A 27389-nucleotide genomic window follows, 5' to 3' on the forward strand; every position below is an offset into this window, starting at 1 on the left:
CATTGATATGGCAATTCACGTAAAAATGTCACATATCCGTGCTAGATGTTTTATGTCCCCTTTTTCTAGAAACGGATACTAGTATTATATTGTTATTGTCTTTTTTTTTTTTAGTGTGCCCTCAGTTCCATATGTTTATATAATAAAGGGTTTAAATACATATCATAAGACAAAAACAAATACCATGAATGAAGTAAATGGCTGACTAGTCAGAGAGAGAGAGAGGGCCCTGCCTGTGAGGATTTACAATGTTACAGGAAGGGTAGTTGGTGGCAAAAAAAAATAAAAAATTCTAGGAAAAAATCCAACAATAACCAATAACAAAATGACTGGATCAGATGGTTGTCGTTTGAGTGTGGAGATACAGAATATCATTTACAATGTCCGATCAGTGTTTTTCTCTCATTATCATTAGGGCATATTTCATATTAAATTACATTGCGATTGAAATGCTAAGGAAGACAAAGTGCATCATTTTTGCCCTCAACTCTAATGTCTTTAATCAAATAATGACCTTCTGGAAATAGTTAATTTTAAGCATTTGAAAAGATCAATACCACTTTGCCACCAAAAAAGGCAGAGATGATGAAATCTGATGTATTTAAAGTACCATTTCACCCTTTTAACCTAGTAAATAATTTAAAATGCTTTCAGTGCCTTTTTGCTCTCCTGGTTTATGTCATTGTTAAGCATTGTTATTATATGGAATATGACCGTGTGCATATGATGTGTATGCCTATTATATCTAGTAAGATTTACTGAAGAGGTTGTTCCTTTAAGAATATCCATTTTGGTAGTAGGGTACCTGGGAGATAAACTAGTGACAAGGTGTTATGCCGCTCCCCAGGAATCAGCTGTAATCTGTGGGAAAGTTTGGCACAGAGGGGGAAATTAAGCTCCGCCTCCTTTTCCTGGCTGGATTTACTTAGAGGTGCATGTCTATTAGGTATATCTGGCGGTACCTGACCAGGTGTAGATTTTTGCCATTATTTATGCCAGTCATAAATCATGGTAAATCATTTGCAGGGGGAGGCCACACCTCCTCTTGCATTGCCACACCCCAATCCCACGTACGCCACAGAGAATGTATTAATCTGCACCTCCTGTGTGGCATATACCACTGGCACAATGTTCATAAATATCCCCCCAGGCCAGGTCACGGAACGGCTGGGTCTCTGAAAAGATCATGATCTTTCCTGCCTCAGGGTTCTGATGCGGGCGCATCCGTGCGTGCCCGCATCACAACTCTCCACTGCACACTATGGAGCGTGCGTCTGCAGCCACTCACTCAATAGTGTGTGCTGACATGGTTTTCTGTGGCCGCAGAAAACTGACATGTCATTTTTTTGCGGCGCCGCGAGAGATCTCGGCCGGAGTGTATACTATGTGTATACGCTCCGGCCGGGATCCCATACAAAGCAAGGCAACTTCTGTTTTCGTAGAAAGTATGGCTGTTGTTGACCTTTTCATGGCTGATCTCTGTTCTGGCTTATAGATGGGTGGATCTAGAGATTGTGGTTACATTATTAAAGGCCTTCTCTGATTAATTGATTTTTAATAATTATTCCCACCTAACAGTAAACAAAAAATGAGTAATTTACTGCCCTGAAAATTGCACCTTCTTTTCACCCCAGCTTTTGTGTCACTGACTCTCCGTGTCCCATTTACCTAGGTTAACATTCCCAGTCAGTTGTACAAGACATCACTGGAACAGAAAGGGTCAATGAGGTCACAGGTCACATGATACACTGCTGAAGCAAAGAATGGTTGAATTTTGGGGGGCAGTAATAATTAGTAAATTATTAATCGACTTTTAACTCACAGTTACCCCTGTGATAGAATTTGATATTATTTTCAAAGAAAACCTCTCACATTTATTGATGTATTGATTGATGTATTTTTTTTTTATAAGAAAATAATTCAGTAGCAGTAAGTAACCTTACTGATTGAACCTCATTCTGGGCTTAAAAGTCAACTGGGTGGGCCTAATTGGCACACTTTGGCTGGGTTCACACTGTCTTTGCAGTCCGTTTTTTTCCATCCATATTATGAAAAAAAAATGGAAAAAACTGATGCATTTGTGTGCATCCGTTTTGATTAGTTTTTTCATTGACTTTAATGTTATCTGCCTTTTTATCATACGCAAAAACATCCACATTTTTGTGTACATTAAAAAAACATGCATTTTATTTCATGTTTTTTTTTTTATAATGGAAGTCAGTGGAAAAAACGGATGCACACAAATGCAGTCATGTAGTATGGCCGCCCACTGGACTACCAAGCCTGGATTGTATATATGGAAAGAGATTTAAAAGAATTTTTTTTTTTTTTTTTACTGGAACTTTTCTAATGGACAGTAATGTTGAGTTTACCAGAGAATTATGCTCTAAAGCAGTGCTTCTCAATTACAGTCCTCATGCCCACCAACAGGTCATGTTTTGAGGATATCCCATCCAAAGAACACTTGTGATAATACCTGATGCACATCACCTGTGAAATCCTTAAAGGAGAACTCCAGCGAAAATTTTTATTAAATTGTTGTATTGCCCCCCAAAAGTTATACAACTCCCCAATATACACTTATTATGAGAAATGTACATAAAGTGCTTTTTCTCTGCACTTACTACTGCATCAAGGCTTCACTTCCTGGATAAAATGGTGATGTCACGACCCGACTCCCAGAGCTGTGCGGCTGCTGGAGAGGATGATGGCAGGGGACACTGAGGGAAACAGGGCACTGGAGGGACACTGAGCATCCCCCTGCCATCATCCTCTCCAGCAGCCACAGCCCGCACAGCTCTGGGAGTCGAGTCGTGACATCACCATTTTATCCAGGAAGTGAAGCCTTGATGCAGTAGTAAGTGCAGGGAAAAAAAAACACTTTATAAGCATTTCCTGTAATAAGTGTATATTGGGGATTTGTATAACTTTTTTTTTTTTTGGGGGGGGGGGGACAATACAATACTTTAATAAAAATTGTCGCCAGACTTCTCCTTTAAAGCATGAGCATGGAGACCCATGAGGACAGGAATTGAGAAGCACTGCTTTAAAGGAACTAAAAATGATTAAAAGTAATAGGTTCAAAGGTTCAAATGAAATTACTAGTTCCACAGAATCTTTTCCCACAGATACTGTATGTATGTCAGTCTACTTGGCTCCTTTTGCTCTAGAATGTGCCTGTAGATTGGACTGTAGTTTCAACATGACTGTTTCTCTTTAATGATTTTTATTGCTATGTGTTTGAACATGTGTCTAGTACCTTCTGCTTGTTTACCGGATTTATAGTAGCACTTGCTTTTCAACTTGTGTATTGATTAACATTATGTTATTTAATATGTTATTTAGTTATGATGTGCCAGGGATGTCATTTTCTAACCACTATACAATGACCTGGACCCGCAGAGCTCAATGCTGTGCTACAGAGATGACAGAAGCCATATTTTACAATGCCATCTAAATGACTTTAACCCCTTCTGTGACTAAGCAGCTGTATTTGAAGGGAACCTGTCACTGGTATTTTTGATATTAAACTGTGGTCACCATCATGTAGGTCTTTTAAATTGCATTCCAAGCATGCTTGTGCTATGTCCATATGCATAATATTGTTTCAGTGCTGTTTTATTGCTGCATTTGCTGTATGTACGTCACATACCCCAAGTCACTGGGGCTGGCCTAAATCAGAGAGCTGTCACGCGTTTCCTAGTCGTGGACGTCCCCATTTCTGACCGGGGGGGGGGGGGGCGGTGTTCTGAGCTGAAATGGGTTGTGGTCTCTGCAGACTGCAAGCAACTCATGATTGATTACGATTATAGATATTATTCACTCAAAACACAGGCATTCTTCCTTTATAGGTTCCCTATAAGTAAGGTTTTTTAAGGTGAACATATAAAAATTGTAGAAATTCTACAATGTTAGCACGTTGGTTGCGTTTCTTTTTTATGTTTTTTTTTTATTATTTTTTTTTGCTGTTGGAAGAGCCTTCATAACACTTAATGATTGCTTAGGTAGGGTTACCTAAAGGTTACAACGCTCCCAAATATTAAAAAGGCTTCAAGCATATATTTAAGATATTAACTACTCCTACATTAATAATAAACCTTTAGATAAGTTAATACTCCACCCTTGTCCATAAATCTCCATAATTTGCGAGAGATTCATGAAAGGCTTACAGAACTAATGAAAATGATATAAAACCCGGGAGTGGCGGCACTATAATTAAGAGCTTGTGCAAACTATCATCTTCACTGTGTCTCTTGTTAAACCACATACAATCTATTACTGTGATCTCCTTGTAAGTAGATGTTGGGTTCCTTCATCTCTCCCTCCGAGTTCAGCTCTGCTGTATATAAATTAATGATAAACACTCGGTTTTGAAGACCTTATATATTTGAATAAAATGACATTGAAATTATTTTCAACATATTCTTGCTTACTGTTGCAAGACATCTGCAGATGGCGCCTGGTTGCAGTGCAGTGCATAACAATATTTCTTGTGTGGCAGATGGATTTAAGACCTTTATTTCACAATAAATTTTGCTTTACAATACATAACTTTACAGGATTTGTGTTGTATGTAGCAGGTTTGAACAGAGCCCGGCATTCATCTGCATGGCATTTTCAGTTCATGCATAACTCGTGCCAATGAGTTAAAGTAAGTGGCGAGCGAGGTTATTGGCTTCCGCTAAAGGCAGAATAAAAAAAGAGTGTTTAGAGCAGAAGGTGTCAAATTAAACTTTGTCGGTTTGAAGAGTAGCGACATCCTGAAAATTCAAGTCATTTACTGAGTCATGTTTATTCTGTCGTCTTTATTTCCTTTATATTGTTTGACTTTTTTAGTTATGCATAATAGGCACCACATTATTATTAAGTAATAAGCCATTTTATTTGTTATGTATTTTTTACTAAGTAAATGATGGTTTTGAAGTGACTACGTAAGGTCCAAATGTCATACAGTTGATCAACTGTATAAGCAAAAAGAGGAAAAAAATTGCTGTGCTCAACTGTATTCTTAAAGTTTAAGTTTCTTAAAAAGAAAAATAAATTATATACTAAAGCCACCCTAAAGGGGTTTTCTGGGCAAAATAGACTGAGGATCTATTCAAGGGATAGATCATCATTCACTGATCAGCCGGGTATCAACAACCAGCATGCACACCCACTACCTGTCCAGCACCTGCACTACACAATGAATGGGTTCTATGCACAGTGTTACAGTGTTGAGGTGTAACTGCAGCTCAGCTCCCATCGAACGGCAGTGAACTGAGCCAACTTCTTCTGACCCCAATCCATGTGTAATACGGGCACTGAACCGCTGATCTGGGGCTGTAAGTTATATTGCCATCATGCTTGGGAGTTGATTAAATAAAAGCAGAGCACTTCTTTATGCCATTATATCAAGTGACTTTTCATATCCAAGAAAACCATATCTATCTATCTTTCTATATCCTGTTGACCTGCTGAATCTGCTGTGACCTGTTGTCCATAATATACACACACACATATATACAGTATATATATATATATATATATATATATATATATATATATATATATAGTCACATCGCATATTTATAATTTGACCTTAGTTGCTAATTTGTGTTTTGAGGGTTTTTTTGTGCATTTTTTTATGACTTAAATAATGCTCTATATATCTATTTTCAAAGTCTGTCTGTATGATAAATTATAAACACCAGCTCCTTACACAATTGACCAAATAGGCTCGGTGAGCGTCACAGGAAATAAAGTAATCTATCCAGCTGCTATAATGACAGTGAATGAGATGTACAGGCTACAGGAGGAGGCCTCGGCATGAAAACACCTGATGCCTTTTTTATGCTTAAATGAGATGTACAGTATCGCATATGTAATGAAACTTTTTTTTTATTTTTTATTTATGTACAGGGATGGTTGTGTGAATTATTGAGATGGAAAGAAGATCCTTCACCGGAAAACAGGACTCTGTGGGAAAATCTATCCATGATTCGAAGGTTTCTCAGTCTTCCCCAAACAGAAAGAGATGTTATATATGAACAAGAAAGTAACGCAGTTCATCAGCATGGTGAACGACCTTCCCATATGATCCACGTCTCTGCAGAACAGATACAGGTCTGTATACAGGGACACATATATTGTTAAAAAAAAATTACCCTATAGGCAGGATTTAGTTACTCCAAGGTTTTTGAGAAATTATTTGATTGACACCTCTTACTTATAAACATTAATACATAGGTTTAACATATCCTTCAACCAGTCTAAAGAAGGTACGAGAATAGTTTAATGGGTTGGTATTAGAGATGAGCGAATGTATAGTATTAACAAATCTAAGCTCTTTGTTAGCTCGGCATTCGGCTTATCAGCCTGCTGCCTTTGAACTCTGTGCTGCTCCGGGTGCTTGGGAAAGCTGGATCCAGTCCTGGAAAACTGGGAAAAGTTTCCCTGGACTGAATCCAGCTTTTCCGGGCACCCAGGGAGGAGCGGCACAAACTGAAAGGCAGCCAGCCGATAAGCCAACTGCTGAGCTAATGATTAGATTTGTTAATACTATAAATTTGCTCATCTCTAGCTGTTATTTTTTTTTGCCGAATTGTTTACAATTTTTTTTTTTATTTTACCAGCAACAACAGCAGCAGCAACCACCACCACCGCAACAACAGCAGCCACCACCACAACAGCAGCCACAGCAGCAAACACCACAGCCACCAGGTCCAAGGTTGCCCCCTAGACAGCCCACTGTGGCATCTCCAGCAGAATCTGAAGAAGAAAACCGCCAACAGTCCCGTCCACGAACAAAGATCTCTGTTGAGGCCCTGGGTATTTTACAGAGCTTCATTCAAGATGTCGGTTTGTACCCAGATGAAGAAGCCATTCAAACTTTGTCTGCTCAGCTTGATCTACCCAAGTTCACAATTATCAAGTTTTTCCAGAATCAGCGCTACTATCTGAAACACCACGGAAAGCTGAAAGACAATTCTGGCCTAGAGGTAGATGTTGCGGAATATGAAGAGGAAGACTTATCCAAGGATATGGATATGGAATCCCAAGACAAAAGTACTAGTACTCTATTTCCAGTTAAGCTTGAAGACAATTTAACTGGAGAAAGGAACACTGACATCACTGCAGACCTGAATGACTTATCGTAAAGTATTATTTTTTTGTTCACATGTTAAATTGGTATTACTAATCCCTATTCCATCCTAGGTACTGTCCGTAACTTTCTGTTGTACATTGTACGGCCCAATGAAACTTGGGGAAAAAACTTGCACAAAAAAGGAACCGATACAGACAATATTTAATGTTTTACTCTGACTATAAGCTTCTCTTAGCTCCAGAAGAAAATACTGATTTTTTTTTCCTGAGATCTGTGTCCACTGGATAAGCCACAACATACTTGACAAGCATGAATCTAGCGCAAGTGAAACGAAATCTGGAGCCTTGAATCAAGCATACAGACCTTCAGTGGGGTTTTGTTTTCTGTTTTCCTGTTCTAATCCACACTTGATCTTCAGAAAGTCACGCTTATATATAAATAGGAGAGTATGTTACTCTTGCACAGTTCTAGGGTGCCGAAAAGCTCTATACTGTGTGATGCAGTTTAAAATGATAACATGCCAACAAATGCCTTGTGTTATATGGCACTGCCGTAATTTAAACTTCTTATGTTCTCTTTTTGGAAATAAAGTCACTGTATTTTATTTTTGTTCATATTTTTGTTCTATTGGTTATAAAAGAGAGAAATATGTACACATTTGGTCCCATTATCTGTAGATTCCTGCAGCCTCATGTTGTAATTACTTTTTCGGGGACAATGTTATTTTATTTTTTTGTTGTATGTAATATTGCTTATCTTTGTTACCATACTGATTCTTTTTTTTTTTTCTATTTATATATGTATTTTGATGGGCAGTAAAACAAAGTGTCTTAAAAGTTTTAAATAGAGAAAATGTGCTTTACAGAGTTGCCTATAAAAAAAGTGCTCTATGTTATCCAAGCAATTCATACTATAAGCTTCACTCTTATTGTGGTATGCAATTTTTACTATCATGCAAACAAGCTTAGGTAAATAAAACAAATAGATCACCTTAGAAACTTATGCAATTAATGTGAAAAAATAATTGATGTGTGCAATGTGTCTTCCCTTGGTTTACAATCAATTTTCAAGCTACATCTGTACAAAGTTTCTGTATAAAAGTGTATTTCTTTTTTATGAGTTTATGCCTATGAAAACACCAGTTATTTTGTTACAGCTGGCTGTTTTTATAAATGTATCACAATTTTCTTTATGCAAAGATGTTCTGACTAGAAGTGGTTATTGACTGTAACTACACAATTAAAATTGTTTGTATGGTATGATATGGTAAGGTTCTTGTCTGTGTACAGTACATCGTGGAACATCGGAGGTACGTTAACTGTAAGAGTCCAAGTTTATAACCTGGTTGGTGATACCTCTGGCCGTGTTTAAGGTAAAGAATAAGCTGGCTGGTGTTTCAATTGACCCACAGCTTTTGGCTGGAATCAAACTGCTATTATGTCTCTTATATAATGCATACACATGAAGAAGATGAGTTTCTGCTATTTTGCTCCTCTATATCTCTATAGGTTATCCTCCAAAGCAACAGCAGAAAAGAGGACATTATAGAGCAGCAGTGATCATTGTAAGCTGTATGTCAAGCACTGGGCTGAGATATAACGCTCTCTGCAAGCTGTTGTAGCCTCTCTTCTGTCTGCCAGGCACCCCTTCCCCCTCAACAAACTTCTAATGACAGCTATAACCTGATCCCTCAGTTAGCTGGTCTGTTTTGAGACAGATTTGTAGCAGTTTTTAAAGTGAATGATGACTACTGCGGCCATACAGGTCACCTTGGGAAAAAGCTAAAGTTTTAGGGAGTAAGATCTTATACAAGAATGCAACTTGTCCTTACACCCACTGAAAAAGTGAATGGTTTCCTACTGTATAACAGAATGGAACCTAAATACTCCACATTAGGGAACTAAATGTCAATAATCTGCTTAAGGGTTGAGATTCCTTGACCTATCTAATATAAAAGAATTTAAAATTATTGCTAACAACTAAACAGCTTACAGTACATTGCAAAGACTCAATCAAGCCATTGGATCATTGTCTACAGTACATATGACTAAAACTGCCTACGCACTAGGTTCAGGGGCTCTATCCAAAGTGGAAACAAATGATATCTATAAATAATTGTATGGGGAAAAAATAGAAAGCAGAGTGGATCTCTAATGTATTATTAAGGCAACCTTACTTTAGTTGTTTTACAGCAACTATATGCTTTGAGGTCACAACATTATTATGTAACATTTCAAGGCTCAGCATAATCTTTAAACTCACTCGCTAACAGCCTTTTCAGTGGAATTTCTAATTGTTTAGGTCTTATATTTGTAGAAAATTGCCAGTAATTTTGAAAATTGTTTTCGGTGAATTTGAATCATTTTGTTTACATAAAGTCAAGAAAAGAACAATATATAGATCTAAATTTACACAATGATCTCATTGCACTGTCCTTGGTAACAGCATCCAGTACTTCCTGGTGCTGGTGCTCGTCTTGCTCCTTCAAGTACACTTCCATGTTCACCTTGAATTGAATAAGACGAGCGTCAAGGATATAGACTTTGACAGATACACTACAGCTGTACAGTGGTTTTTTTTTTACCAACCAGCTCCAAGGTTTACCACCTATTGTTTGTCCAGAAAGGCCCAAACCACTGTGACCAAGATGTGACCACAATTTATTGCACTACAGAATCCTCTTTTGATTCTTTTATTTTTTTCCTGACTTTTTAGATATTCAGATACAAATTCATCCATTGACATAACAATTTTCCCTGGTCAAAAAAGCAGTTAAGTAGGATAGCAATATACTTTTGAGACATAAGCAATTATGAAATACCTTTTATTGGTAACAAATTGTAATTCAGGGGAAACTCTTTGTTGGTATGTTCTAAGGGTAGGCCTTTGGTGAGTGATCAGTAGGCACTAGAGATGAGCGAACCTCGAGCATGTTCGAGTCGATCCGAACCCGAACTTTCTGCATTTGATTAGCGGTGGCTGCTTAAGTTGGATAAAGCCCTAAGGCTATGTGGAAAACATGGATATAGTCATTGGCTGTATCCATGTTTTCCAGACAACCTTAGAGCTTTATCCAAGTTCAGCAGCCCCAGCTAATCAAATACCGAACGTTTGGGTTCGGATCGACCCGAACCCGGTTCGCTCATCTCTAGTAGGCACCAAAACCAACCATTGATCAGCAGTATGAGGAAATATAGGGCTCTAGTAAGTGACACCCACCTCTCCAATGTCTGTTCATCACTGCCTCTAAATCTGCCTTGTCTAATTAAACTTTCAAGGGGCAGTTCTACTGTGTTCTTCTGATCTGGGGTCACATGTAAATGGCCTTTTCCCCCGTTAACTCTCTAATATATGACAGAATATGTGTCCATCACTTGATGGCTTTAGCCTACAGCATTTGATGACTTACGATGGATTAACAAAGTCGATCTTATAAAAATTTTTATCTTTGAGTCAAGTTTAATGAGTTGGGTTGACTCCTCATCACGTACTGCTTTTGGTTTGCTGGTGTTTTCCTAGTCCTCAGAGTTTGCAAACTGATAATTGGTTTTAATGTTGCTTCGATAGTACAGATGCATATTTCAGTTGTAAATAATTGAAATGTTTCTTGAACTGTAAGGCCAGGTGCAAACTATGTAAAAATGGCGGCTGTCTTTCATAACAATGGCCATCATTGTGAAAAGCTATTATTTCAAAAATAACGGACGTTATTTGCACAATGAAGCCCTTTTATATGAAAAAACGGATGTAATTTTTACCTTGAACTTAGCCGTATGCAGGACAATGATTCAGATATTGATGGTCACTATAAATATTAATCTTTGGGCTATGTGCTATTCAAGCACCATTAGATCCCGGTAACTGGGATATTGGGACGATGAATAATTAATTTTTGTACAATCTTTTGTTTAGTGTGTACACAGAAGGTTTTTTTTTCAAATTTCATGCCTCTTTTGCATAAGCAAGGTCCATAACATACATAAAGATGTAACAAGATCTGTCAGTTCTTTGCAGTTGGGCTATAACTAGCTGCATTTTGCACTGTGTATTGTTCACCTTTATCACTGATAACCAGTAAGTGCAGGGTGTCTTAATAATAAGATACATCTAAGGAAAAACAGGAAGGAGCAGCACTTTCAATAAAATATCTGAACTAAATTATACAATTCTTTGGAATAGTCTTGTTTAGTCTGTGAACTGTAATGTTAATGCATTTTGTTCTTATGTAATGTATGGCTCAATGAGAGTAGCAATTACAATATGTGCTGAAGTTGATGCTTATCTGTCCTCTTTTAAAGGCCCCTTTGTCCTAGAACATAGAGCACTAGTTCCCAGCCACCCACCCACCCCACAGTCACCTTCTCCTATCGCCATTTATCCTTAATCGGCCAAAATGCACTAAATTAGATTTTTACATGATTTCTGTTTTTCTCACTTGTTTTTTTGTGTCATCACTTCTACATTTAATTCATTTTGTTGTTTGCATCAGGGTGATTGTATGCAGTATGTGTATATGTGTGTGGATCATATTTACTATTACTTAGGCCCATTGCACCCTGACAGTACAAAGACAGTTAGACACCTAGAAGAGAAGGCAGAAATACATATTACGGTTTCTGCCTTACTGCTCTTAACATAGTGCTTATATGAACATTGTATAGACAATGGAGTCAGACATAGGTCCCAGAGGACATGACATGGGCGTAACAGTTGACACTTGTCACAGTTGTTTTCCTTGTAATAGGCAGCTATGGCAGCTCCAGTTATAGGAGATATAAATAAAAAATAAAAAAAAGTAAGAATTTACAGAAGTTCTTTTCTGACCTTTAGAGGATATATCTTTAAAAATAAGAGTGGCTTAATAGATGAGCCACTAGTGTGACTGGAGGAGTGGTTTGTTGGATGAGCCGCTAGTGTGACTGGAGGAGTGTTTTATTAGATAAGCCGCAAGGGTGACTGGAGGAGTGGTTTATTAGATGAGCCGCTAGTGTGACTGGAGGAGTGTTTTATTAGATAAGCCGCTAGTGTCACTGGAGGAGTGGTTTATTAGATGAGCCGCAAAGGGTGACTGGAGGAGTGGTTTATTAGATGAGCCGCTAGTGAGACTGGAGGAGTGGTTTATTAGTTGAGCCGCTAGGGTGACTGGAGGAGTGGTTTATTAGATGAGCCGCTAGGGTGACTGGAGGAGTGTTTTATTAGATGAGCCGCTAGGGTGACTGGAGGAGTGGTTTATTAGATGAGCCGCTAGTGTGACTGAAGGAGTGGTTTATTAGATGAGCCGCTAGTGTGACTGGAGGAGTGGTTTGTTGGATTAGCCACTAGTGAGTCTGGAGGAGTGGTTTATTAGATGAGCCGCTAGTGTGACTGGAGGAGTGGTTTATTAGATGAGCCGCTAGTGTGACTGGAGGAGTGGTTTATTAGATTAGCCACTAGTGAGTCTGGAGGAGTGGTTTATTAGATGAGCCGCTAGTGTGACTGGAGGAGAGGTTTATTAGATGAGCCACTAGTGTGTCTGGAGGAGTGGTTTATTAGATGAGCCGCTAGTGTGACTGGAGGAGTGGTTTATTAGATTAGCCATTAGTGAGTCTGGAGGAGTGGTTTATTAGATGAGCCGCTAGTGTGACTGGAGGAGTGGTTTATTAGATGAGCTGCTAGTGAGACTGGAGGAGTGGTTTATTAGATGAGCTGCTAGTGTGACTGGAGGAGAGGTTTATTAGATGAGCCACTAGTGTGACTGGAGGAGTGGTTTGTTAGATGAGCCACTAGTGTGACTGGAGGAGTGGTTTATTAGATGAGCCACTAGTGTGACTGGAGGAGTGGTTTATAAGATGAGCCGCTAATGTGACTGGAGGAGTGGTTTATTAGATGAGCCACTAGTGTGACTGGAGGAGTGGTTTATTAGATGAGCCGCTAGTGAGACTGGAGGAGAGGTTTATTAGATGAGCCGCTAGTGAGTCTGCAGGAGTGGTTTATTAGATGAGCCGCTAGTGAGACTGGAGGAGTGGTTTATTAGATGAGCTGCTAGTGTGACTGGAGGAGTGGTTTGTTAGATGAGCAGCTAGTGAGTCTGGAGGAGTGGTTTATTAGATGAGCTGCTGGTGTGACTGGAGGAGTGGTTTATTAGATGAGCCGAGATCAAAATGCAGCCAGCACTTATAATACATTTCAGGAAATGTCAAACAGAGGACAGGGGTGGTGCTGTTTGTGAAACCAAGTAGCTATTATTTACTAATCCTGGATAACCCCTTTAAAACCTAAACTGTAAAGGTCTATTTTAAAGAGGTTACCCAGCAAAAATCTTTCTTTCAAAACTGGTTTCAGAAAGCTATATAGATTTTTAATGTACTTATGTTTAAAAATCTCAAGTATTCCTGTACTTATCAGCTGCCGTATGTTCTGCAGGAAATGTTTTCTTTTCAGTCTGACACAGTTCTCTCTGCTGTCATCTCTGTCCGAGACAGAGATGTCAGCAGAGAGCACTGTGTCAAACTGAAAAGAAAACAACATTTCCTGCAGGCCATACAGCAGCTGATAAGTATGGGAAGACTTGTTATTTTTTAATAGAAGTAAATTACAAATCTATATAACTTTCTGAAACCAATCATTTTGGAAGAAAAAAAAGGTTTTCGCTGGACAACCGCTTTAAGTTGCAGAAGCAAAAGAATGAGCCCATGGATCAGTGATTTACAGTATGTGATGTTATGTTTCTGACTAAACAAATCTCTTGGGAGGAAGCTAGACATCTATTTTTTGCTGGTTTTAATGCTTTTGACTTTGCAATTTACTTTGTCACAGCTAAGTCATGCTAAGTGAACTTGCTGTGGTTAGGATGTCATGAGCGTGATAACACTGTCGGGGTGCTAGCATAGAAGCCACCAATTTTAAGAACTTAGTTGTGACTGTTGTAACATTTTTCTGTCTACAAGTGCCAGATTTTGGCCATTTTCATCAGCCACAGTTTGAAAATTATATACAAACAATTGTTTTCAGTGGCTTATGGGAGACTATTGTCTGTCAAAAATATAGACCACAAGGTTAAAAAAAAAATTCCAGCTATGACTAGCTGAAAATGTGTGTAGTATGATTGGCTGTTCTATTGCCCCTTTACAATGTGGGTTTCATTTTTTTTTTTTCAGAACCTCTTCCTAAAATGCCAGTTTTGCCTGACATGTTGCTTGTGGGACCATTTGTACAACAGTCCCTGGAAACATTGAATAGCCATATTCTGGTTCATCAAAATCCTATGTGGATGGTCAGCTGTATAGTTTACCTAAACTTTAAACAAACTTCTCATATAGATTGCTAAAAGATTGCGAAATTGGCAGAAGCACTTAGCTCCCTCTTTCTCTTCACATTGAAAGTCTCAAACTTTTATAATGGGAGCCATTGGCCAACATATTGCTACAGGTTGACTATACAGTGGAATACATCAGAGGGACAGTAGTGTTAAAAAAAAAAAACTGCAGTTCAATATCATTATCCTAAATCAATGGTTTTGGTTAAGTTATATTGTAGATGTTTCTACATAGCAAATAACTAAGGGTTATCAGCAGCAAAACAGTCCAGGTATAATGCATGCAGTTGCCAGCGAACAATGTCTTGACCATGGACCAGGGTATATATCAAATGGATACTTCACAGCTTTCTGATGTTCAATGTGAAAAAAAAATGATTTATACCAACTTCAAAGTGGTATTACAAAAAAGTGCAGCACAGCAAAACCATCACAGTGCGATGTTGTGGCGGCATAGCAGCCATTTGCTTAACCCCTTAACGACATTGGGCGTAAATTTACGCCCTGATGCCGGTAAGGGAGTTCAGAGCGGGGCCGCGCGGCGGCCCCGCTCTGAACCGCGCCGGTCCCGGGTGCCGCGTGTAGCCCGGGACCGTAGGTATTAGCGGGCACGGTCCGATCGCCGTGCCCGCTAATACAGTAATCGGATGCAGCTGTCAAACATGACAGCTGCATCCGATTACCGGACGCAGCGTCATCCCTGGTGTCTAGTGGGGAGATCGCTCCTCCGGGATGTTATCCCGGAGGAGCGATCTCCGTAAATGAAGCCGGCCGGGGACCGCTCCAAGATGGCGCCGTCCCCGGCTCGGCACTCGTTTACTTCCGGCTGCAGCAGCCGGAAGTAAACGAGTGCCTATCTCATGGATCTCTGCAGCATATCTATGCTGCAGAGATCTCTATGAGAGATCAGATCACTTATACTAGAAGTCCCCCAGGGGGGCTTCTAGTATAAGTGTAAAAGTTTAAAAAAAAATGTCATTATTAGTAAAAAGCCCCCTCCCCTAATAAAAGTCTGAATCACCCCCCTTTTCCCAGGTTATAAATAAAAGTAAATAAATAAATAAATAAATAAACATGTTTGCTATCGCCGTGTGCGTAATCGCCCGAACTATTAATTAATCACATCCCTGATCTCACACGGTAAACGGCGTCAGCACAAAAAAATCCCAAAGTGCAAAATTGCGCATTTTTGGTCGCATCAAATCCAGAAAAATTGTAATAAAAAGCGATCAAAAAGTCGTATATGCGCAATCAAGGTACCGATAGAAAGAACATGTCATGGCGCAAAAAATGACACCTGACACAGCCCCATAGACCAAAGGATAAAAGTGCTATAAGCATGGGAATGGAGCGATTTTAAGTGACGTATATTTGTTGACAATGGTTTAAATTTTTTACAGGCCATCCGATACAATATAAGTTATACATGTTACATATCGTTTTAATCGTAACGACTTGAGGAACATATATAACAAGTCAGTTTTACCCCAGGGCGAATGGCGTAAAAACACATTTCCCCCAAATAAACAAAATGCGGGGTTTTTTTCAATTTCACCACACTTTGAATTTTTTTCTGGTTTCGCAGTGTACTTTATGCAAAAATTCAGCCTGTCATTGCAAAGTACAATTAGTGACGCAAAAAATAAGGGCTCATGTGGGTCTCTAGGTGGAAAAATGCAAGTTCTATGGCCTTTTATGCACAAGGAGGAAAAACCGAAAACGCAAAAATCGAAATTTGCTCTGTCCTTAAAGGGTTAAAGATGGTGGCTAGGCTGCCAAAACGTTGCATTGAAATGATTCGTTTTTTTTTCTCACATTGAAGATCGGAGTGCTGTGAAGTATCCATTTAAGACGCAGAAAATAATGTACTTGCAAGTATAGTAGAAAAGACACAAACCCAACATTTAGGCTGTGATTACTAATATTAACCCCTTCATGACCAAGACATTGATGTCCGGGTCAAATTAATGCCATGTTCCTCCCCGCCTTCCAAGAGCCATAGTGCTTTTATTTTTTCATCTACAGCGCTGGTTGGGGTGTCATTTTATGTGCCTGATCTCTAGTTTTTTTTTTATATCATATTGGTGTAAAAGAAAAATTTTGATCGCTTTTTATAAAAATTTTTATGATATAATAATTTAAAAAAATCAGCAATCCTGGTGTTTTTTTTCCCTTTGTTTACATCGTTCACCTTGCGGGAACAATAATGTTATATTTTAATAGATCGGAAAATTCCGCACGAGATATAATATGTTTATTTATTTATTTTACATATTTTTATAATGGGCAAGGAGGTATATTAAACTACTACTGGGGGGTTATAAGGGTTTTTTAATACTTTTAAAAACTTTTTTTATTACAATTTTTTTTAAACACTTTTATTCACTTTGAAAACACGCAATCAATAGATTGCATATACTGATTTATGCAATGCCATAGCATACCATAGATCATTGTTATCGGCGATCTGTGCATAGAGCCTGTCAGAGAGCAGACTCTATGCACAGTTGGCCGATCCGACAGGACAGAGCCGATCGCTTGTAATGATTCATTCAGTGACCGAGCTTGTCCTATCACTGACTACCTTAAACTCCGGAATCGCTATAGATCGCGGCGTCTAAGGAGTTAATGACAGGCAGTTGCAGGATCGCATCTGTCTGTCATTATCTTCGGCCCAGGACACTGATGTGTATGGGACCGCTCTCACTGCAGCGGTCCCGCACACATCAAACCCCCCTGACAGTCAGGAGTCAGGAATGTACATACCGGTTCCTGATGCACGGGGTACGTGCAGCAGGAACATATATGTATGTATTGCTGAAGTGAAGGGGTTAAGGGACATTTACGATTAAGTCTACTTGGTACTGACCAGACATAGGCCTGTGCCAGTTTGATTATTTTAAAATACACACATGATAAATTGGGTGAAAATCCCAGATTATGCAAATTCTTGGTTGAATACTCAAAACAAGGATTTTTTTTAATTGCATCTAAAAAAAATCTTCACCCTTCAAATACGGGTTTATAAATAGAATGTAGACCGAAAAAATCTAAATCAGAACCAAATGGGTAAAAAAATCTAATTATTCATCTAAAAATAGGCTTTGCGCCTATTTTTAGGTAAATAATTTTTTTTTCACCCATTTTAGGTCTAAGTTCTACTTATGAACCAGTATTCGACTGGGAAATATTTTTTAGATGCAACTTTGAAAAGAAAATCTGCCTGTGTTGAGTATTCACCCAAAAGTTTGCATATTCTGGGATTAGCGCCCAATTTATTATTTGTGACATAAACTTCTGGTCAGTATCAGGTGAATATGCTTGTGCAATTTTTGCATGTTTGTGACTTTTTCTGCAACATTTACTTAGATACTTTCACTATTTTAGAAAATCAGTCACAAGATATTGGATATGATATACGAAAATCCTCATTAAAATACTCGTCAAATTAGACTCCTTTGGTCCCCCCAAAGTCCTTGACAAATTTACTCCTATTGGAGTTTCAGTGCAGTACTGTCAGGGTACTGCAGTGTCTTCACAGAAATGATGCAGTACTGCAAGGTGTGAACACAGCCTTAGGATATACGTGCTACTGTTTATGAGTAATTAAATAAGGCATTAAAAAAGTAGCAGGAAGAGGTAAATTGAGGAAGTCATTCATTATGTGGAATAAGAGATGTCGATTGTAGTCCTTATTTAAGGTAGGAGGGTGGCAAATGTTCTGAAATACTGGCTGTTCCAGACACTGTTCTAATGGAAAAATGTACTTTAATTAAAACGTTTATTGGAAAGGGAAAAATATATAGAGAAGTGCAGTGAATTGTAGGCTGCTTCGCTAAAGCCCTGAAGTGGCAACCAAAACCTGAAAGTCATGGAAGTAAGCTGGGAGCTACTGTGCAAATGGATAGAAGAATAGCCACAATAGCAAAGGCTGAGCCAGTGATCACCTCCAGAATGGTCAGAGAAGATCTGAAGTTACCTGTGAGTACTGCCACAAGCAGAAGATGATTAAGTGAAGCTGAATTACCAGCAAGAACTCCCCATTGTTTAAAAAAAAGAATGTCCTGAAAAAGGGAAAATGTGCAAAAAAAAACAATGGTGCGACATTTTGTGGACTGAGAAAAATAAAATTATTCTTTTTGTGTCCAGTGGCCACATACGGTATGTCAGATGACCCTTCAGTACTGAAATCAAGTTTTAGTACACTGTGAAGGTAGTAAAACATGGCGATGAAAGATCATGATGTAGGGAATGAGATGGTTCTCATACTATGGTGTTGGGACTATTTATTACATATAAAGGATTATGCATCAGTCTGTATATATTAAAATCCTTGAAATCATGCCGCCTTATGCTGAAGAAGAAATGCCCTGAAAATGAGTGTTTCAATGTGACAAAGGTGCAAAACACACTAGTAAGCAAAAAGAACATCTTAGTACAAACAAGATTGAGATAAATTATGCTGCGTTTACACGAAGCGATAATTCGCCCGATCGTTCATTTAGCGATTTTAAAGCAACGATTTGGTTTTTATAACGATCAGCGTTTAGAATAAATTGTAAGAAAAATCGTTAGTGCGATCGTTTTTAACCCTTAGGCGACCCTGGATGTACCTGTACGTCCAGGGCCGCCTCCCCGCGTTCAGAGCGGGGCCGCACTCTGAGCCCCCGCGACGGCCGCGCTCTGAGCCCCCGCGACGCCTGGGTGCCGCATGTAGCCCGGGTGTGATTGCCGTGCCCACTAATCAGGTAATCGGAGGCAGCTGTCAAAGATGACAGCTGCCTCCGATTACCGGCTGCAGATGATCAGTGTTGGTATAGTGGGGAGATCGCTCCTCCGGGACGTTGTCCTGGAGGAGCGATCTCTGTACCTGATGCCGGCTGGGGACCGCTCCAAGATGGCGCCGTCCCCGGCTCAGCACTCGTTTGTTTTCGGCTGCAGCAGCCGAAAGCAAACAAGTGCCGATCTCATTGATCTTTGCAGTATAACTATACAGCAAAGATCTCAATGAGAGATCAAAGTGTACATACTAAAAGTCCCCCAGGGGGGCTTCTAGTATATGTGTAAAAGTAAAAATAAAAGTGATGTTATAAGTAAAAAGCCCCCTCCCCTAATAAAAGTCAGAATCACCCCCCTTTTCCCATGTTATAAATAAAAATAAACAATTAAACATGTTTGCTATTGCTGCATCCGTAATCGCCCAAAATATTAATTTATCACATTACTGATCTCGCACGGTAAACGGTGTGAGCGCCAAAAAATCCTAAAGTGCAAAAATGCGCATTTTTGGTCGCATCAAATCCAGAAAAATTGTAATAAAAAGCGATCAAAAAGTCGCATATGCGCAAACAAGGTACCGATAGAAAGTAAACTTCATGGCGCAAAAAATGACACCTGACACAGCCCCATAGACCAAAGGATAAAAGTGCTATAAGCCTGGGAATAGAGCGATTTTAAGTGACATACAGTATATTTGTTAACAATGGTTTGAATTTTTTACAGGCCATCAGATACAATAAAAGTTATACATGTTATATATAGTTTTAATCGTAACGACTTGAGGAACATACATAACAAGTCAGTTTTACCCCAGGGCGAATGGCGTAGAAACACAAACCCCCCAAATAAAAGAAATGCGGTTGTTGTTTTTTTTCAATTTCACCACACTTTGAATTTTTTTCTGGTTTCGCTGTGTACTTTATGCAAAAATTCAGCCTGTCATAAGGGCTCATGTGGGTTTCTAGGTAACAAAATGCAAGTGCTATGGCCTTTTAAACACAAGGAGGAAAAAACGAAAATGCAAAAATTGAAATTGGCCCGCTCCTCTAAGGGTTAAGCCCATCTTTTACATAGGGTGAATCTTTGAAAGACTGTTTACGAAGCGATCTGCAAATTTTTAGCAAACGACGAACAACGATTTGAGAACATGTTGAAAGATCAAAATGACCGATTTTTCGCTCGTCGTTGAACGTTTGCTGTGTTTACACGGAACAATTATCGGTCAAATGGGATCGTTATTGCGAAAATTCCACTGATAATTGTTCCGTGTAAACGCAGCATAAGTGGCCAGCTCAATCCCCTGATCTCAATCTCATAGAAAATTTGTGAGGTTCTGTTTATAAGGCAAATCCCCAAAATGCTGAAGAGCTGTGGAATGTATCCAATCTTCCTTGACTGGAATACCTGTTCAGAGCTGTTAAAAGATGGTCGACTCCATGCAACACAGTTGTCAAGAGGTTTTTCAGAAACAATGTTATTTAATATTAGATTAATAATTCATAGTAAAGTGAAATCTGAAATAACATCCTAATATTCCTTAACTTTGTGTAGGACTAACATAAACTGGATAAATGTTGTTATTGTTCTCATTTGCCATTATATGTGTAGTATTTCCATTGCACATGCATTTGGGCAAATAGTTATAATAATGATCGTGTACTTTATTTTCTATTTTAAACTCACCTACATTTTTGTGAATGCAGCTGTATATGTCAGGTATAGAGATCAGCAAATTTCCAGTAAATTTGTGTTCATGAAACCCAGACACATTTGACTCCCAGTGGCTGAAGAATATGGATGCAGCATAGATATGGATGTGAAAACATAGATATGGGCTATGGCTGTATCCATGTTTTCCAGGCAGCCATAGGGCTGCATCTATCTTCTCCAGCCACTGGGAGTCACAAATACAAAAATACTTAATTTTGCTTATCTCTTGTCAGGTATTATGCCCAGTGTATACCTCCAACAAAAGCATGTAATGAGAAATTAACAAATCAACAGAGCCTAAGAATAATCATCAAGATCTGGTACAAATGCAGAAGTTATAGAACACCAAAGCTACTGAGGAACCAGGTGCGCTCTATGTTATTCTAACCATGAATGTATGGGGTCAGTTGATCATGATCACTATTGTATGATGTGTGTAGCCAAACTGGTAAATGGAATTTACATTCAACTCCAAAGATTCTGATAGCCCAAAGTAGTATATAAATTTATTTCCAACACGAGTCATTTGAATGTTACTAATACTGAATAATTGAGTAATGCTAAATTCTATAACAGCTGCAAATTCTGCACAGAATAGAGGAGCAGGTGCCATCAAGGAGCCTTGAAATACCATGCCTTTAATATCACGTCTCTGAAAACACCATCTGAATATGTAATTCACCTATTAATTGTCCATTTAAACAGATTTCTACACAATATAAGGTACAAGGGGAGTTGACACTTAATATACTATTAAATGTGTGGCAGTGATGTCATATAAAAATCTATATTCAACATCTGTAACTTTAAATTATAATCTAATGAGCAGTTCTAGGAAATTTAATGATAAACCTGTGGGATATGGTTGCTAAAAGCCCTATTACATGAAACGATTATCGGCCGTATTTGGCCGTTACGACCGATAATCGTCTTGTGTGATGGAAGGCAACAATCAGCAGACATGAACAATGTCAGTTGATCGTTGCAATCGTTTATCTTTCATCATGTTGAGAGCCCAAGGACTAATATAGCAGTGATCTGCTGCCATCACTCTGTGGAATAGGAGCTGTGGCAGCAGACCACCGCTATGTGCTCTGGGCTGCCCGGACGATCTAGTCCGATCTAGCCACGCCCCCCCCCCTGTGGCCCCTCTCTCGCTGCCGCTGAGTGTAATACAGCGCTCATTTGCTCCTTTCGGTCGCCCCATGTAATAGGGACCTAAGGCTAGGTCCCAAGCCTGCTGGTATTAGGTTCAACTGATGCTTATCTAATATTTAGCCATGGTTATTCAGCCATGAGTGGTGGGACCCTTCAAACAGCTGATCATCAGTGGTTCTGAAAATTGGATGAGTGCTGACATAGTTGAAGGTTTGGTAGGTAAGGTTTGTCAGTTTGCTGACGATACTAAAGTGCAATAGGGTTGGAGGTTTTAGTAATATGGCAAATGATTTAGCTTTACTAGATAAGTGGTTATAACAATGGAAACTGCTATTCAGTGTTTCCCAATGTAAAATAATACACTTGAAGATAAGGAATCCACAATACAAGTATCATATTGGCAGTTCTGTATTTGCAAAGACTTCAGAAGAGAAGGATTTAGGGGTAGTGATTCCTGACAGCGTTAAAATTAGTCATCAGTGCAACCAGGGCAAGTAGGGAAAGCAAACTGTATGCATTGTAACCAGTAGGAAGAGAAAGATTGTGATCCTGCTCTGGTGAGACCACATCTGAAATACTGTATCCAGTTCTGGAGATCTCACCAACAAAAATATATTAATAAAATGGTGGATGGTCTGAAGCATGAAACATATCAGGAAAGACTTAATAGTCAAAATCTGTATAGTCTGAAGGAAAGGGGGGCATGGTTGAAACATTTAAAAATGTTAAAAGTGTCAGGTAGGGGTCTGGGAAAGACAAAAGACGAGTGTAGCCCTGAAACTGGCACCCGCCCCCAGCTGGCCCTACCTACTTGCCTCAACAGCTCTAAACAACTGTGGACAACTGGGCGACGTTCCCTATGCCGTAAGAAGTGCAAAGACAAGACAACCCCACACAATAATAGGATAGTCAGTGGTCAGGGTCGGCAACAAACGGGCAGCAAAGGTACAAAATCAGAATCCAAAAAGCGAGGTCAAGGTCACAAAATTCAAAGGTCAGATAAACAGAATACACACGCTCAGGAGATGCTAGGTCAAGGCACTAGGCGCTATCACAGGCAGAGAACATGAGATAGAGTGGAATACTTATAGGACTAGAAGTCCCAGCCCAATCCAGATACTGACAGCTAACTGGGCAAGTCAGCTGTCAGTCAAATCACTGTGATAGCAAACAGCTAGTGCTGATCAGTGGGTGGAGTGCAACACTGGACACTGCTACAACCAGGGACGTCATCACCCCCGGACGAAGGCAACGAAACGCGCGTCGGGGTGGGGGCGTCCCGCAGGAGCTACATAACAAATAGACCTCTAAGGTAGTACACTTGCTGGATCCCCAGAATTTGTGGGGTAATAACGACATATAGGTGGACTATAGAATTAATGTCATGATGTATGCTAATCCAATGAATTTTATGCACTAGCACTTTTGGCAATATAATTTAATTCTTATTTAGCATTATTTATTGTGTATTGCACTTTATCCATCTGTAAGAACATCTGTGGGTCAGGGATTGCAGGGATTGCAGTCAATAAATTAAGAACCACCTCCGGGATAGCCACCGTTCTTTTTAATGTTAGGTTTTTTCTCTTTTTATGAATTGTTTTAAATATATGTATTTAATAAAGATAGAATTTTCTTGCTACGTAAGTTCAGCATTCTTCTTTTTTTTGGTGAAAATTTACAACCAGGAGCAGCAGAGCAGAGTATAGCAAAAACTTAAGTATTCTTGTTGCTATAGACGCTGAGCCGAACACACGGCCCAAGTCCGAAGAAAAAGCCTAAATAAGATTCATAAGGGAAGTGTGTTTAACTGAACGTAAGAACATGAATACACAATCTAAGGGTTTGTTGGGGGAAATCAGAAGCAAAATAAGCAAATATTACTTAACTGAAAGAGTAGTAAAAGTTTGGAACAAGCCTCCAGCAGATGTGGTAGGTAAATCTATCATAACTGAACCTAAACATGGCATAAAGGAAATACTGATAGGAAGGAAATACTAATAGGGCACACTAGATGGGCCAGGTAAAGCATGCTGGTGGCATCATGCTGTGGGAGTGTTTTTTAGTGGCTTGGACAGGGAGAGTGGTAAGGGTTGAGGAAAAGCTAAATGGAGCAAAGTACTTTTTTTTAATAAAAACCTGATCCAGAGATCTCTGGACTCTGGATGCAGTTAAACATCTTTGAAGATGCAGTACCTGAAAATGGCTATCCAGTGATGGTCCCCATCCGACCTGATAGGGCTCAAGAGGATCTGCAGAGAGAATGGCAGAAAATCCACAGGTCTTTGTGTGCGTAACAGTTACAGTTTTGGGCTTGCGGCTTCAGGCAACCCCCTGGACGCTGCCTCTGGCTTGGCTAGCTTGTGGAGACGATCAAGGTGCAGCAATGTAGACAGGATGCAACCAACAACAGCAGCAGGAAACGGAGTCAATGAGAAGGAACATGGGTTGGAAACACGAACAGGAACACAGACTGTGACCACTTTATTAAGGACCAATTACACAGAGTGATAATCGGCCACATTCGGCCAATATTGGCCGTTATAGCCGATAATTGTCTTGTGTAATAGAAGACAGCGATCAGCCAACATGCACAGTGTTGGCTGATTGTCTTTCAACACAATGAAAAATCATGATAGCGGTGATATGCTGCTTTGGGCTGCCTGGACGACCTAGCGATCACCTGGGCAGGCCTCTCCCCCCGCTGCTGGTGCGTGTAATAGCACCGGCAGCGAGCGTGGAATGAGGAGCAAGCGAACAGTGACCTGACCCGTGTAATAGGGGCTTTAGGGTGAGGACTCTTACTGAGAAACCAGGGCAAGTGTGACTATTTATATACATGTGCTGCTGAGGGTGCACTGGTGACATCATATCCAAGAAGACTTATGTCAAAACATTTGTTTGTTTTTTAGTAAATTAGCTAAGATTTCTAATATTCTGTTTTCATTTTGTCATTATGGGGTATTGAGTGCAGATAGACTTTTTAGCACAAAACTGCAACATGTTATAAAAAAAGTTAGAGACTTTCAAAATGTATTGTGGATAGTCTCTAGTAAAAGGCAGTAAAAAAATGAATAATTTAAAAAGGTGTATATGCTGAATATGGGGATGGAAAATGTTATGCCAATGTACTTAAGTCCAAAATTGTCCCAGTCCATTAGGGGTTAATAGGATATATTTTTTTTCTGTCTGTTTGCATTACTGTCATGTAAGCTGTTTTACCATCACTTGTATGGAACATACCTCCACATTTAGCAATGATGTTGTCCTGTAATCATGTCGATTTGTTCACTAGTTTTTTTTTTTTCAGCAGTGCACATTGTGACTATTTTATTATGTTGCAATTTTGCGGTATAATTGAGCTGCTTTATTAGTGCTGCATAATTGCGTGACATAAAAACAGGTCCAATCTAGCACATTCAGTCTCTTGTAAAAGTAATTTCTGGGGAGGATTGGTTGGAAAATGTGGAAAACCTACTAAAATGCTAATTTCCTGGATACAGTTGCTATGTGTAACTTTATAAAATAGAAATTACTGTCATTATTAATAATAGGTAAAGATATTAGCGCTGATGTGCTGGAATCTGTGTCTTTTACTCACGCCATTTTCTGAGTTTTTGCAGAAGGCTTCCTAGGACATTTTTCAAAGCTTTATGTCAAAGTATAAAATAACATCTAACAAAAAAAAACTAAAGTACAGTAGAGAAAATAGACTTAATTGTTGGTTTCGAGTTTATCTCACAATACTTAAGAGAAATATTTGATGATTTATGACGGCATAAAAACTAGTTAGGGGAGGTATGGTATACATTTCGAGAATCTTTCAAGATTTGGGATAATCTGTAAATAATAGCCTGCAGTGTTAAAGATGTACGAAAGCTGTGAACTGAAAATGACACCTTAAAGTAATAAGAGATAAAAGGTTAAACCATTATTTGACTTCAAGACCAGTACATTTTCTTTATATACCATTCATTTCTGTTTGTGTCCTGCTTTCTTAGAATTAGTTAGGGAAGGGAGCCTTACCTTCACATTCCCTACTCCGAACAGCTCACTAGTGGGACAGCACTGTTTCTGGAAACATCTTTGGCTGGGTTTACACTGCATTTTTGTTTACACTTTTACTAAAGGGGTTGGCCACTTTATAGTTAAATAGTTTAGTGTATTGGTAAGTGTAGTCACTGCCCTTACTGACAGCAGCTCCCTGTGTACCTCATAGAGCTAAAATCCGACTCCGCTTCTCCAGGCTGTCCTGCCCTGCTCTGTAGTGAGTCTGTCCATAAGATGGCCAACATGGAGGAGCATGTGACCCAGTGTCCAACACTGAGCCTGTATTTGCCAATGGAGAACACTGAAGGCGAGGCATGGTAACATGCTCCTCCATGTCTTAAGGCAGCAGGATTTAAAAGCCGAGGTTCGGGTTCGTGCAAACAGGAACTTACTGTAAGTTCTTCCATCTCTATTTGGGAGCTAAGAGGGCACAACGCAACAATTTCTTTAAATCTATGTGTCATGCACCCCCTTAGCCTTGTACTAGAGTATGCCTTTAAAGAAGAACTCTTGCAGCTCTGCTGGATCCACTCATGTTATTACTGCATGTGAGTCATATGAACTCTGATCAGCCACCATTTTGACTTTCAGATTGCAAACTGCACCCTCTCCCTTTCATATCTGCTGGTAGGCCCATGATGTATCAGCACAGCATTACATGGGCAGTTAGAGCTAGAAGCATCTCTGCCTGCTGGAAGGAATGTGCAATAATCCTTAACTCCATATATGTCTTTCCGTACTTATCAGCTGCTGTATGTCCTACAGGAAGTGGTGTTTTCTTTCTAGGCTGACAAAGTGCTCTCTGCTGCCACCTCTGTGCTTGACAGCCACTGTCCAGAGTAGTAGCAAATCCCGAAAACCTCCCCTGCTTTGGACTGTTCTGGATACAGACAGAGGTAGCAGCAGAGAGCATTGTGTCAGAATGGAAAGAAAACACCAATTCCTGTAGGACATACAGCAGCTGATAGGTACTGAAAGTCTTGAGATTTGTAAATGAAAGTAATTTACTAATCTGTAAAACTTTCTAGAAGTAGTTGATCTGAAATCATTTAACCCTCAACCCCCTCCCCAAGGACAGCTCATATGGAACACTAAAGGCCCTATTCCACGGAATGATTATCGGCCGTATTCGGACGATATCAGCTGTTACGGCTGATAATTGTCCTGTGGAACAGAAGGCATCGATCAGCCGACATTGTTCATGCCCCCTGATCGTTGCGTCATTTGTCTCTCAAACATGTTGAAAGACAAACGACTGGGATAGCAGCGATCTGCTGCAGTGACACTGTGGAATAGGAGCAGCAGCAGCAG

At 39.5% G+C, this 27389-nt stretch overlaps 1 protein-coding gene across 5 annotated transcripts in view; it reads left to right on the top strand.

Moving 5' to 3' along the window:
* Positions 1-8346, top strand: part of SATB1 (SATB homeobox 1) — a 131565-nt gene extending 123219 nt beyond the window's left edge. For all 5 annotated transcript variants that reach the window (XM_069958695.1, XM_069958696.1, XM_069958698.1 and 2 more), the window contains 2 exons: positions 5902-6105; positions 6615-8346. In XM_069958695.1, coding sequence (XP_069814796.1) covers positions 5902-6105; positions 6615-7139 — 729 coding nt within the window. In that variant the 3' untranslated portion in view covers positions 7140-8346. The remainder of the gene's footprint in view (positions 1-5901; positions 6106-6614) is intronic.
* Positions 8347-27389: the final 19043 nt, after the last annotated feature.

This window comes from Dendropsophus ebraccatus, chromosome 2, assembly GCF_027789765.1.
Source record: "Dendropsophus ebraccatus isolate aDenEbr1 chromosome 2, aDenEbr1.pat, whole genome shotgun sequence".
In the NCBI taxonomy this organism is placed as follows: Eukaryota; Metazoa; Chordata; class Amphibia; order Anura; family Hylidae; genus Dendropsophus; species Dendropsophus ebraccatus.